The 13485-nt window shown below is 37.8% G+C and overlaps 3 protein-coding genes across 4 annotated transcripts in view; 2 read left to right on the forward strand and 1 right to left on the reverse strand.

The window, feature by feature from the left end:
* The first annotated feature begins 867 nt into the window (after positions 1 to 867).
* LOC106120348 (uncharacterized) lies at positions 868 to 3551 on the forward strand. 2 transcript variants are annotated; one of them, XM_013315670.1, is made up of 3 exons: positions 868 to 1060; positions 1397 to 1869; positions 2062 to 3551. In XM_013315670.1, the coding sequence occupies exons 1-3, from the start codon at positions 999 to 1001 to the stop codon at positions 3171 to 3173; spliced, it is 1647 nt and encodes a 548-aa protein (XP_013171124.1). In that variant the 5' UTR covers positions 868 to 998; the 3' UTR covers positions 3174 to 3551. The 2 variants fall into 2 exon arrangements, with proteins under 2 accessions (XP_013171124.1, XP_013171123.1); XM_013315669.1 differs by having other exon boundaries at positions 1397 to 3551.
* Positions 3540 to 4430, reverse strand: ATPsynCF6 (ATP synthase, coupling factor 6). Its single transcript, XM_013315671.1, has 3 exons — positions 4319 to 4430; positions 4036 to 4181; positions 3540 to 3778 (listed from the first exon to the last, which is right to left on the reverse strand). Exons 2-3 carry the CDS (start codon positions 4179 to 4181, stop codon positions 3604 to 3606), a joined length of 321 nt encoding a protein of 106 aa, XP_013171125.1. The 5' UTR covers positions 4319 to 4430; the 3' UTR covers positions 3540 to 3603.
* Positions 4431 to 4692: 262 nt separating this feature from the next.
* IntS1 (integrator complex subunit 1) overlaps positions 4693 to 13485 on the forward strand; it is a 16464-nt gene continuing 7671 nt past the window's right edge. Inside the window, exons 1-19 of the mRNA XM_013315021.1 lie at positions 4693 to 4977; positions 5215 to 5384; positions 5686 to 5955; positions 6292 to 6427; positions 7299 to 7389; positions 7736 to 7871; positions 8183 to 8388; positions 8677 to 8839; positions 9230 to 9376; positions 9731 to 9928; positions 10303 to 10449; positions 10761 to 10933; positions 11083 to 11235; positions 11571 to 11724; positions 11927 to 12132; positions 12305 to 12515; positions 12754 to 12824; positions 12896 to 13076; positions 13280 to 13438. Of these exons, the coding sequence (XP_013170475.1) occupies positions 4827 to 4977; positions 5215 to 5384; positions 5686 to 5955; positions 6292 to 6427; positions 7299 to 7389; positions 7736 to 7871; positions 8183 to 8388; positions 8677 to 8839; positions 9230 to 9376; positions 9731 to 9928; positions 10303 to 10449; positions 10761 to 10933; positions 11083 to 11235; positions 11571 to 11724; positions 11927 to 12132; positions 12305 to 12515; positions 12754 to 12824; positions 12896 to 13076; positions 13280 to 13438 (3123 nt within the window). The 5' untranslated portion in view covers positions 4693 to 4826. The remainder of the gene's footprint in view (positions 4978 to 5214; positions 5385 to 5685; positions 5956 to 6291; positions 6428 to 7298; positions 7390 to 7735; positions 7872 to 8182; positions 8389 to 8676; positions 8840 to 9229; positions 9377 to 9730; positions 9929 to 10302; positions 10450 to 10760; positions 10934 to 11082; positions 11236 to 11570; positions 11725 to 11926; positions 12133 to 12304; positions 12516 to 12753; positions 12825 to 12895; positions 13077 to 13279; positions 13439 to 13485) is intronic.

Below are 13485 nucleotides of genomic sequence, written 5' to 3' on the forward strand. Positions count from 1 at the left end.
TTAGATTTAACAGGAAATGTCCTTCTCTGTATATACTCTCGTATGCTTAGTAACAAAAGCAAGGCCTCTGCAACTTTTTAATTTACTGCAGATATTCGTAAGCATGAGCACCGGTCACTTTACTATTTTGCGATAAAAGGTAGCCGATTGCTCTTTTGCGTTTTAAGATCGATTTTCGATCGATCGATAAGATTTAATTCAAATCTTTGAGGCCTTCGCATCAATCACATGAAAGTTAAGTTTAGTTTTAGAGTCTTCGCACCAGCTACCATAGAGTTAATGCCTTAAGATCCGCAATCATTTAAGTTATTGAGTTAATTGTAATGAAATTTACTATTAGTAATATCCATTCCATCCATTTTTATTAATAATCAGCGTACCAAAACTAATAATTATGTATAATATGTATGTACGTAATTATGAGTCTTAGTTGTCGAAAACCTACGGTTTCGTATGCAAGTAAAGTTATTGATATATGTATAAATCTCATTGGCTTCAACAAATGAACAGTAAGAAAAATCGCACAAAAAGCGCCAAAAGTCATCCATATCACGCTATTGTCACGTAACCTGCATCGGAAATTTTCTCTCGAACGCACTTACCGCCATCTTGCGGACAAATCGGCCAATCAGGCAGCCGTATATCTCCATCGATATTGTATTGCCATAATATTTTTATTATTTATTTCAATTTAAGTTGATTATTTAAGACTTATGAAATTAATATTAAATATTTGCACATACATAATCGTGTAATTTTGATCTAAATGCAAACTTCTTTTCATTACATTAAACTTAAAAGTTTTTCTATCTTTTTTATTATTACTGGCAATTAGGTTTTTGCATTATTTCCTGTGAATCACCGAAATGTTTGACAAAAATAATAAACTTCTTTATGTCCTGTATTTTATACACTCTTTGATCAGTGCCTGATCTGATTTGTTCAAGCCAAGGAGTTAAATCCGCATTCTGATTAGTGAAGTAAACTATAAACAAATAATGATTTACGTAGCAGAAACGAAAAAAGGAGATAGGAAAAGTATTTATCTGTTTAGTGTCCGGTAAGCTTAATACGGAGTATCGGTTTATCTTTCTTTACTCTAAAATCTTAACACCTTCATATATAGAAGGTTCAATGTAAATATTCCTTAATTTTCTTGCATTCCTATCTGAAATTTTACACATATCAGATCCACTTTGGTGTCTTATCTTCATCTTTAAAAAAAATGTTTTTAAGAGCACAGTAAGTAACCCGCTGTTATTTACGACAGGGTTTGTATATTTATATTTTATCAAATATGTTGTGCTATATTTACAGCAAGCTTAAGCAATGAGGCTTGTTAAGTGAAAACTGTTACAGACTTTAATGAAAATAATATTTCTATTTATATTCACAGCAGTGAGGAAGAGTTGAAACAACTACAAATTTTCTCAAATGGTTCAAATGAAGACATTGTAGTTTCTGGTGAAGATGCTGCAACAAATTCGGGAATTTCCACAAACGATAGTGAAGAATGTACAAATATACAAAAATCAAAAGACACTAATGAATTACATGACAAAGATATGTTACAATCAGAATTTATAAACACTAAAGATAATAAGACGAATAAGCAAAATGAAACAGATAATGATGTTTTGAAGGATGATTTGGAATCAAAAGTGACAGAAAATGGTGAAAACTTTGTCATTGATTGTGACAATGTCAACACAATTCATGAAAATACCAAAGCAGAAACATGGGATGATTATGATTGTTTTAAAATATCACAAGAAAACTTCTTTCCATCGAAAGTTATCAATTTAAATACACAAAAAAATATTATTACTAGATTTCTGAACTTTTATGTGGGAGGAAAGGTACCCAAAGGTTTGCGTGTTTCTGATTTACTTTTTGCAGTTATATCTATTATTCCACTTACATCGGAAACTGAAGATTTTATCTGGCATGAAAATGAGTATAGAGATGATGGTTCTTTGTTTTTCTTGTCACCTGAAGAAAAGCTTAACAGTGAATTTAAAGCGATAGCAAAAAAATCTAACAAAACTCCTAACGTTACAGAACCAAATACAAATAAATTCAGTGATTATGAGAGTAAAAATAATGTTGCTGCACCCCCATGTCATAATGAAGAAACACCTAATAGTGAGGAGAAAAATAACATCGGCACCAGTAATAACAAAACCGATGACAATCAAAAGACAACTTCATCTGATTTAAATAATGATGTCTTGTTATCTCATATTACTGATCTGGTAGATAATATGTCATTAAAATGGCGTGGATCAACATCATTTGCATCACCCTGTGAAGTTGTATCAAAGCAATACGGTCCTGCCGAAAACTCAGTTTTCATATCATCGTGCAATAAATTATTGATTGCATGGGAAGAATCGAAGGAATCTAGATCTAGACTAATATTAAAATGGTTTTTCGGTATTATTGCTTTAACTTTAATGAGAGGAATTGTTAAAAGAAAAAAGAATATACTTAATACATTTCAGAGTAAAACGTTTCTAAATAAAATTACGTTTATAAACTCTTATATAAATTATATACCACCACAAGAAAGTTGTGTGGAGAGATGTTGCAATGAAATGATGGTCAGAGAAAAGCATCATAAAGTGATGTTTGCTAAAATATTATTTAATTCAATCCGTATAGATATCTTACAACGGGAACATGCAATCACAAACTACTATGGATTGTATAATATTTTTAGAATGTGTGTGGTTGACCATACCTCATACTATGATATGGGCATTTTAAATCTGTTAAAGTCCATTTACGGATATGTAGGGCCCGGTACACAGTTTTCAATCATTTTATCGGATTTAAAAGCTGAAGAAATCAACGACTGCATGGTACAGGTTAGGAATTTTATGATGAAATACATGAAAAAGGAAAATTGTTGGACATATCATTGGGCGCGTTATTTTGATTCAACGCAATTTGAGTACTTGTCTTGCAGCAACAGTTACGCAACTGCAGTATTGCTGGCAGTGTTTGTAGAGAAAAAGACGCACAGGTCGGATGTGTGGCGCTCCGGCTGGGTGAGGACGCAGCAGGTCGATCTCGACAGATACAAACAGCTTGGAGAACAATTGTACAAACAATATGAATGTTTATGTCAAATAAAATGTGTCTTAAAACTTTGTTTCATGAAACAATAGGTAATGTAGACATTTTACATGTCAAATTTATCAATATTCATATTTCCGAGTTTCTATTACTATTTTGTGTATCATTTTCATCCATAAATGCTAACATATTTAAGTATATGTATGTTTTTATACTAAGCTACTCCTAGGTTGAGATGAACTGAACTTGTGATATGTTTTCTTTTCAACATATTGATAAATCATTTGCATTAGGTAATAATATATTTAATTTCTATTTTAAATATGTTGTATCACATTTTGGAAGTTGGAAGGGCAAGGAGTTTGTAACGAAAAAGAAATAGGATATGAATACTATTAGTATAGTATCGGTATTTAATTGTTTTAAGCTTGCTAATTGATATTATTTAACAGTAAATGAATATTTAGTTACTGTGGACTTTTATTTAAATATTTTACACTAAGATTGATTTACATTGCTTATTCACTTCTGTGCCGCCTGCTCATCAATGGGGTCCAGTTTTGGTTCTTCAAACTTGAATGAGGGGAATGCTGTCATATCCACTCCAGAACCACCACCATATTGTCGCTCAAGCTTCTCCAATTCAGATTTTAATTCCTTCTGAATGGCTGGACTCGGGTCAACAAGCTTACCACCCCTGTCAAAACAATGTTATAAGATGTTAAAACAAATGATGCAATTAACTAACTAAAAGCAGGTCCTGTGCTATAATTAGATTTAAGTTTATTATTTTTTTGGAATTAACTATTTATCAATTTTTGTTTTTAAATTGGTTTAATTCAAAAGTATTTACAATAGCGCCTGTTAATTCATTTTATTTTTCATGTACTTACAATAAATTTAAGAACAAAATTGTACTTTAGTATTTAAATAAATATTAATGAAAATACTTACGCGCTCTTCTGTTTATATTCCCTGATCTTGTCAAGAAACAATTGTTGAATTGGGTCGGTAGCCTTTTGCGCTGCAGCTAGATTTCTTGTGATAACGATTGAGGATCGAGCTGCCCTTAGGCCACCGAGAAGAGAAGAAGAAAGCATCTGAAACAGTTAAACATAACCTTAAAGTGTTACATAACTTGAAATATTGTTTTTTTGGTTAATCGGAATTCTGTGTACTTGTCGTCAGAAATATATTATTTGATATATAATATTATTTTATAATAATAATATAATACCTTTGAGGATACGCTATCACAAGACTGAGAAACAATGAATTCCAATAAAAATTAGTTTTGACTGTCAGTTTATATTTAATCAATCGATGGCAGCAGTGGCACGTCAAAGACAATGGCTGTTAGTAAGAAAGTTATAGTTTTTGTAATTTAGGAAAAAGATAAATAAATTTAATAATATCTTGGTTTGAAACGTTCAAGATTTGTCACGAAAATTGATTAGCTTCCTTAAGATGGTTTAATTTACATCTTTCAGGAAAATTGTCTCTATGTCTAGGATCTGTTCTGTATCTTTTCGCGAATTTGGCAAGGTTGACAAATGTCAATGCCAGTGTCAATTTGACAGCGGCGATTTGGAGACGAGGCGATTTGAGGCGTCTTGTTTGTTATGATTAAATATTATAAATATATTGATTAGTGTAAAGCGATAAAAACAGGCCTTAATTCAATTTCAGTTCAAGATACTTTGAAATGTTGATAAAATTACTTGGTTTCTAATAAAAAAATCGGAATGGAAAGAGGTAAAATGTCATCGGCAGGCCGTGGGGCCAAAAGTAAGGCCCCGCAGCATCCCCAAGATATATTTGCGCTCGGCAGCAAGTCCACGGTAGTAGTCTCTAGAGATTCCGAAAAGAGAAATATACACAAGCCCTCCACAAGCGGTAAGTTCTTGTACCATTAAAACAATTTCTTGGTTCATTAATTGTTCCAACTGATAAAAATAAAATTTAATGCCAGTCAATATTGTATTGTGAAATCATATTATTAGATTAACTAAATAATATTAATTAATCTTAAATTAAAATATGCCTCAAAAATATGTTGCATTATTCCAATTAGAATTGAAATAGAATATGCCTGATAAGCAACAAGAACTGAACATATATATTATAACTTAGGTGTGGAAAGAAAACGGGAATCTTCTGGGTTTGGGAGTCAGCCCCCAAGCAAGAGGTCTCGTATAGGCTCACCAGCTGAGACAGTTGGAGGTGCCTCATTAGATGTGGAGCCTGTTGATTTAGTGCCCAATGTTCTTCAAGCATTGGACACTCATAATTCTGATAAATTAGTAAGTATATTCATTTACTAAAGATAAAGTAAACTCATATAAAAACGGCTAAACACTCACATATATTTGTCTGGTGGTGGATATATCATAAAGACAAAACTGTGTTTTTATTTTAATCACAATCATTACTTTTAGTTAATGTATATTTTCTTATAACTACAGCTGTGTAATAAAAAAATACAATATAGTAATATTTTTCCAGTATTTATACTATATACAAGTACAGTAGTTATGTGTTGATTACCTAGATGTTCCCGCTGTTTACCCCTCTTATAAAAAACAAATACATAATATATTTCAGTTGGGATTGTTAACTGGATCAATTCGTTTGCTCAAATCACAAAGATCAAAAGCTGATATAATCCTCTGCATGAGTCTGCTGTACCTTACGAAGATAAGACCCAACATGTTTGCCCACGAGACTGTCACACAGAGTCTATGTACGTTACTGAAGAGAGAACAAGGAGCCGCTTTCAAAAACAAAGGAAATCCTCTTATATTTGTATTAGCCTGTAACATGTTGTATGCAGGACATAAGGACAGTTCTACCTGGCCTGATACTTTTATTAAGGTATGTATTGTTTTTATTTATTTTGTCTACTATAAGTGTTCAAATAATTTACCTACATATATTATAAGTATAGTTGTAATAAGTACTATATTCTTTAACTTTGCGACTACCACTTAAATTGCGTTACTGTCTTACTTATAATGCGAATATTTAGATGGATGTATGGATATTTCTTACAAGGTATCTTCAGAATGGCTCAATGGATTTCAATAAAATTTGGCACGAACATAGAACATAGTCTGGAGGAACACATAGGCTACTATTAAGTTTTTTTTACTCAGCGCATATGGAGTCCCGGGCGATAGCTAGTATAGTAATATTACATACTCCATGTAGGTGTACATTGAGGATGCACTGAACGAGCGCTGGTGGGTGGACTGCTCATGGTGCAAGTGTTTTGTGGAGAACATTGTCACCGCTTTCAACACCAAACAGCCCCCCTCACACCTCATACCCTCCGATAATACATTGGGTAACTGTACTTACTTTTTTATTATTATTATTAAACATTATTTATTTTAGTGTATTCCACCACTCTTGTTTTCTCAAAGAGAATAAAAGAGATTTTTTGTTCTTTTAAAATTAAATTCCTCTCAGGGCAGCAATCGCCTTGATATCTCATTCAAATTGATTAATGTAAGCTGATACTACTATACTTGTTTGAATCTACAATGCTCTATGGAAATCCAGAGAGAACAAATCAGGGACTTCATCATCATCAGCTCGTTATACGTCCCCACCGAGGGGCTCGGAGCCTACCCTAAGTTAGGGGTGACTAGACCGTAGTCAACCACGCTCGCCCAGTGCGGGTTGACCTCACACATATCTTTGAATTCCTTCTCAGATATGTGCAGGTTACATCACGGTGTATACCTTCACCGTAAGAACGCCGTACATATGTAAATCGAAAAACACATTGGTACATGGCGGGATTCGAACCCATGACCTGCAGATTACAAGTCAAGTGCCTTAACCCCAGAGCCACCGACCCTCGCCGAAAACAGGGACCTATCTTACTTAAATTATAAAGAGGATTGTATAGATGGATGTTTGTTAAAAGGTCTCTTCAGAACAGCTTAACGGATCTCGCTGGAATATGGCATACATATAGAATATAGTCTGGAAGAATACATTGATTACTAATTAAGGTTTTTTTTATGAATCGCGGTCGACGGCTTGTTTTTATACATTGATGAAATATAAAAAAAAAATATGACTTTAGTACAACTAGCGACATGCGGATTATTTAGTAACTATTCACTTGTCAACATAAATGTTGAGGGAATTATGGTAGGGTTAATAGTTGCAATGCGAGTTCGTTTTTTATAATTTTAATGTGATAGGTACAATGTCACCATCAGGGTCGGGCTCACCACTGCTGGGGAATGCTGACGATGACAATGACACCGACCTCGAGTACAACGTGTCACCACGGTATGTCACTTTTATTAGAACAACACTTCCTTCGTATTGTATGCTTTTAAACATTAATCGTTGGTTTCTGAAATCATCCCTGTATAAAACATATCTCTTTTAATTTCTCTAACAAGACAGATGTTTTAAATGATGATTTGGTCTCAGAAACCAACGATAATTAAGATAAATGTTGAAACGGTAAACCTCGGCTGTTTTTTATTTGAATGAATGTTTATGCTTAAGTTCTGTATAAAAAGCAATTTTTCTATGCCGCAAATGAAAGTTATAACTTTTAATATCTTAATGACATGATTATTAAAAAAACATATAGTAAAGTAATATAGTAAGTATATGTTTTGTTTAGATATACTAGCAGTTACGAAACAGTAGAAGCCATGGTGCTGGAGGCGATCAAGGAGCAGATACAGCGGCGCACCGCTCCAGACACCATCGGCAAAGGCTTTCTCAAACTGCTGTCCGCTACATGTGGATTCCCCGAGGTAAAAGCTCTGTTAATTCTTAGCGCCTTTAGATTTAATTTGCGATTATTGTTTTTTTACATTGTAACAATTTATAATTTCTCAATGGAATTAATTCAAGGTCATTTATTTGGTTGTGGTGGTTGCCATTTTAGTTACGATTCATATAAATTTACGGGTTTGAAAGTTCACTAAGCCAACCTCCATTAAATGGAGAGACACCTTAAGAGAGAGAGAAAGGAAATATAATATATTTAGAAATAAAACTAATGATGATTTTTGAAATTCTTTCGTATTTTTTTATGTAATAAATTAAAAAAAAAACTTTTTAGATACGCATGATAGCTGCATCTCGGCTGGAGGCGTGGTTGCACTCGGGCAAGCTGTGGCGAGCGGCGCAGGAGCTGCTCGCGTACGTGTGCGCGAACGCCGCCGCCGCGGGGCCCAGTGCGGCGCGCGACCACGAGGTGCTGGCTCAGCTCGCCCGAATGAGACTCAAGACTAAACCGCTACAGGCTGCTTATCAGGCCTGTCTTAGGTAAACGTCACGCTAACTACTCAGATTAATCTGCCTTATATCAGATTTAATAGACGTTAGAAGTATCGGTCGCCCTCAGTCACTGTTCATGTCTTCTGTCTCGCTCATGTAACGAAATTTGTCTATATGTGTTTTGTCGATTTTCTTCTTAGGATTTTACAATTCATAATAGACGATTACACGACGTTTTAAGGGTTATAAAGGACATAGAAAAATCTACTACCAAAAATGACATCTGTGTTAATTAATTGGAGTAAATTTGTTTTTTTTTTCGATGTATGTGAACAGGGAGATGGTGTCAGACAGTCCGGCGTTGTTGCGCAGCGTGGTGACCCACACAATCTACAATGAGCTATCAAACGCGCGCTCACCCAACAACATGGCCGTGCTCGCCGCGTTAGTGCACGCCCAGCCACAGCTCGTTCCTGCAGCCATTGCGGAGACTTACCAGGTCACACATACATACAACAACGGTCTTGTCTATAAGAAAACTATTCGTATAAATAAGTCAAATGAGATAGAAGTAAAGTACATTATACCGGTCATCCTAGCCTAAGCGACTGAACTTCTTCAAGTCAAGTGTCGTAGGTATCCCGATACAATCATTGTTAGTCAGTTTATTTTATTTTCTTGCTTATATACAGTGTTACTAGCTGTCGCCCGTGACACCGTCTATGCGGATTAAAAAAACTCAATAAGTAGCCTATGTGTTCTTCCAGACTACGTTCTTTAGTGTACCAAATTTTATCAAAATCCGTTGTGCCGTTCCGGAGATACCTTCAAACAAACATCCATCCATCTAAACTTTCACATTAATAAGATTTCAATGTATGTTGTGCAGGAACTATTGTTCAGGTCGGAGGACTACTTGCGTCCGATGCGCGCCATGTTGCGTGAATGTGTACGCGCCGCGCGCTCAGAGACGCAGGCGCTGCTGCCGCTCGCCGCCGCGCTCGCAGCGCCCCCACAGCACGAGCCGCCGCAAGAGGTATACTACACGATAAACAAACATTATATATTTTTATATCATTATATACTTAATAATCCTTTATTATTTACTAAAATATCTCATTAAAATATGATAAATCTTTTTGTACAGGCTATTTAGCTTGTAAGAGTAAAAGTTTAGAGCAAGTAAAACACAGATTAACGATCAGATAGGTTTATTATATTTACCTAATAAAGTTAGGTTAGTTGAGTAAATAACAAATTATTCCTTGAGTTGTGAATCGTGTCATAATTTTGAAACGTACTTACTAATTGTAGAGAAAAAGAATATTCAAATGTTATGTTACGTTAGTTTCAAGCGCAAGTGTGAAATCATATATTTATATTTTTGTAGATCCGAGAGCGTGCGTTCCAGTCGTTAGCGGATCTATTCGCATGCTGTTGCGTAGTGACGGCAGCGCACAGCAAGCACGCACCCGAGTACCGCGCCCAGCTGTGCGCGCTGCAGCAGCACGCGCTCGCCTGGCTGCTCGACACCGCGGTGCCTGTCTACCGGCCCGCCAGGCATGACTATCAGCACGCACTCAACAAGGTACGTACGCACGCACGCACGCACGTACGCACCAGAATCTTATGACAGTTTTTTGACATTGACAGTTTGGTTGAAAAGTTTGTAGTGTTACCAGTAAGCTAAAATTTCCTAACTGCTTCCGAAGGTCGTCCAACTCCAAGCGATTGATATGCAACTTATGACCTGAGTTCTCTTAGTTCCATTTAATAAGTTGTGTGAAGCGTGATATTATTATGGTATTTCGTAATTATAAAAATGGCAACACATAAATAGGCTTGCAGCTGCTTTCTAATTGGTCAAAATATGACTGACAAGTTTCATATATTTTCCGACTGCCAAGATCTATGTCGTAGAGCCAATGGGAGATGTTAGTTTTTTCTTTTTGTCATGTGTAGATAATGTTCGTGGAGGCGGCGGAGGCGTACAGCAAGGCGGACAACTGGCCGCCGGAGTCTGAGCGCGCGCTCTGCTACCGGCTCTGCTGCGAGGCGCCGCTGCCGCAGAACACGCTCCTCAGGCTTATATTTATTGGACTTTCCAAGGTACAATCCATTCAATTCGCTTCATAAATTAAATATCTTACAGAGAACTATTAATATAAGAGCTAATTAGCTATTTAAAAATGAGGAAAAAGGACTATATCTTTGTCGCTTATCAAAATAAATCTTATATATAAATTTCTCGTGTTTTTATGAAATTTCATATCCATATACAGTAGGGCTGAAAATCCACTATTATGTATTCTTTAATCCCGCATAGATGGATTCGCGGACGATTATTAGTAGGTCTATAAATATTTGGAAATCAGAGAGATGGTTGTGTAAGATACTTATCAACTACATTCGTCCGCCAGGATATTCCAGTATCTCCAGCAGAGGTGTTCGAGCTGGTGGAGCAACTGGTGCGGCGCGCGTGTGCGTTGCCAGCAGACGATCTGCCGCTGCAGGTCGACAAGCTGGAGATCGTCGACTATATCTTCCAGCTGTGCCAGTTCCATCCGCCTGACAACATCACACTACCAGCAGGGTACTAATATTACATACAGACACTTTAATTTTATTAATATTTATAAATTGTCCGTTTATTTCGTAAAGCAATTTCAATTAATTTCTTGATCCTTCGAGTCGGATATGAAAATACAGAAATAAGTTTAGTAGTACTAATTCATGTAACAGTTACAGTCCACCTGCTCTTGTGATAACATCGCTGTACTGGCGCGGCTGGATGCTGCTCACAATGCTGGCTGCGCACAACCCTCAGGGCTTCGCGGAGCGCGCCGCCGCCACGTACCCCACGCTGCGAGCACTCATCGAGATGTGTATCACTGGGTGAGGACTTTTTGATAGTGAAAAAGGTTGATGACGATTACTATAGCTTTTAATATAGGAATACGTCGATAAAACATATTGTCAACCCTTTCATATTCTTTGGCAGCATTTCTAAGGAATATTTCTTACTAAAATGACTGTTTTATCGTGGGTTTTTGATACCAAAATCCCTTTTTAAAACATTTACTATCTCAGATTTGTCAGAAATAATGACAGAGATTTTGATCTCAGAAACTAAGCGTAAGTCGGACTTTTTAGTATGTTATTTTATTTAACACTTTCAATGCCACGTAATGTGAATGGGCGTCAGTGAAGGTGTTAACACTGTATTTCAGAAAGCCAAGTATAGAGTGGAGTACGAGTGGCGTTGGAGAGGCGGAGCGGCTGGAGGCGGAGCGCGCGACCATTTTGCAGCTGGAGACGCATCTCGCCACCGCCAGCAACTCTAAGTTGCCCGTCACAGAGCACACCTCCAGGTTGCTCAGTCAGGTACAAATTTTACCACGAACCACGTTAATTGCCTGACTTGTAAAGGTTTTATGCATTTAATTGACACCTTTAGCTTTATTTACTCTTTCACGGAGCTTACATCTAGTGGCGCTTGTTTTTTTTTTTTTAATAACGTGTTCATGTTTGATTCTTGATATTGATATAAAGTCTAGGAATCGTAAAAGTAACCTATAAACTATAGTTATCAGTACTGGACGCGCTGGGCCCAGCGCGACGTCCACCGAGCGGTGTGGCTGAGGCTCTGGCGGCGCTTAGCACGCAGCTGCGGCTGGGCCGGCTGCTGTGCCGGCAGCCCGCGTTGCTGCTGCAGCTAGTGGAGCGACATGGCACACGCCGTGCCATGCCCTGGCTGCACCAGCTGCTTAAACACGACCAGCTAGAACTTAGGTAAATGTTACATGGTAACGACCAGTTTTTGTAGTAGAAACCTTAATTATTCGTAATCTCATCAAGTCTGCTTTGTCGAGAATTAGTTCTTTATTATTAACACGTCCAGAGCTAATGAGTCACGTGGCGATTTTCCATAAATAAAAATCATAGGAGCACATGTGTTGTGTAGCGTGTTGCCGGTGCAATGCCTGTGCGAGTTCCTGTCTGCGGGCGGGGCGGGCACTGCAGGGGGCGGGGCGAGTGAGACGAGCAAAGCGGGCGAGCTGTGCGCACACTTGCGCCGCACGCTGGCCAGCGAGGAGGGCGCGCGAGCAGTGCTGCACTACTACATGCAGCGTCTCGCTCACTCCCACAAGCACACGCGTGCTGCCGCTAATAGGGCAAGTTACACACACAAACACATTGTAACAAAACAGTTGTGATTCAACAACACTAGCTATACATTAGACAGCCTTTTCCCCACTCCTGCCTTTCCTCCACTTTTCTGAAAGTCAAATAGGTCTGGTGGAACGTAGAGATATGGAAAGAGAAATATCCTTCTTCTGTGAACCCTCTCCGCGCACTTTTAAAGTTGGGCGAATGTGAGTTATCTTTAAATTATTGTATTAAAATTTGCAGGGTCTCAAACTAGTGCTGTCGCAATCCGAAGACACCGTGGAGTTGGATTACAATGCGGATGTTAGTCCCGAGTGAGTCTATTTTTTTAAATCGTAAAATACTCCATAAATGTATGTGTTAAATTTGATATTTGTATGCATAGCGAGTGGCTGGGTCTGCTGTGGCAGCTGCGACACTGGGGCGCGGTGCGGGGGGAGGCGGTGGCGCGCGTGCGGGCCGCCTGCCTGGTGGAGTGCGCGCCGCGACACCTGGCGGCGTACCTCGCCTTCCTTGCGGACCACGTCGATGCCACCCCTGAACTGGATCATACGGATATTGTACTTGTAAGTGCCACAAACAAAACGTCAATGATCTCGATTTACTAGAAGTGCAGATTGGAAGAAAAAGTTTGCCTAATATGTTTTTTTCTTTATTTTAGAGCTATAACGTAACTTATATTTATGATTATAACTTTTTAAATATATTTTCCTCCAAGTAAAAATATGAAATCTTTTCTAGCATACAACGTCTATGTATCTTTGTTCAGGATTTGAGTCAAGTGTTGATGGAGCGGACCACGGTGACCCACTGCGTGCTGCCGCCGGTGGAGAGCCGCGAGGCTGGTGGTGCTCGCGACGACCGCCTGCGCGACCAGCACCGCGCGCTGCACTCACTCACGCGCATACTGCACGCGCATCTCAGACAAGTAATATACACATTCCCTACTATCTATTTGTATACTGACTAATTGTA

Source organism: Papilio xuthus, unplaced genomic scaffold (assembly GCF_000836235.2).
Source record: "Papilio xuthus unplaced genomic scaffold, Pxut_1.1 DF826961.1, whole genome shotgun sequence".
Lineage (NCBI taxonomy): Eukaryota > Metazoa > Arthropoda > Insecta > Lepidoptera > Papilionidae > Papilio > Papilio xuthus.

Coding starts and splice junctions, on each gene's coding strand:
- LOC106120348 (XM_013315669.1), top strand. CDS start 999: ATGATTTACGTAGCAGAAACGAAAAAAGGAGATAGGAAAAGTATTTAT. Junction 1,061..1,396: donor ATTTATCTGTTTAGTGTCCG/GTAAGCTTAATA, acceptor TTATATTCACAG/CAGTGAGGAAGAGTTGAAAC.
- ATPsynCF6 (XM_013315671.1), bottom strand. CDS start 4,181: ATGCTTTCTTCTTCTCTTCTCGGTGGCCTAAGGGCAGCTCGATCCTCA. Junction 3,779..4,035: donor GAATATAAACAGAAGAGCGC/GTAAGTATTTTC, acceptor TTGTTTTGACAG/GGGTGGTAAGCTTGTTGACC.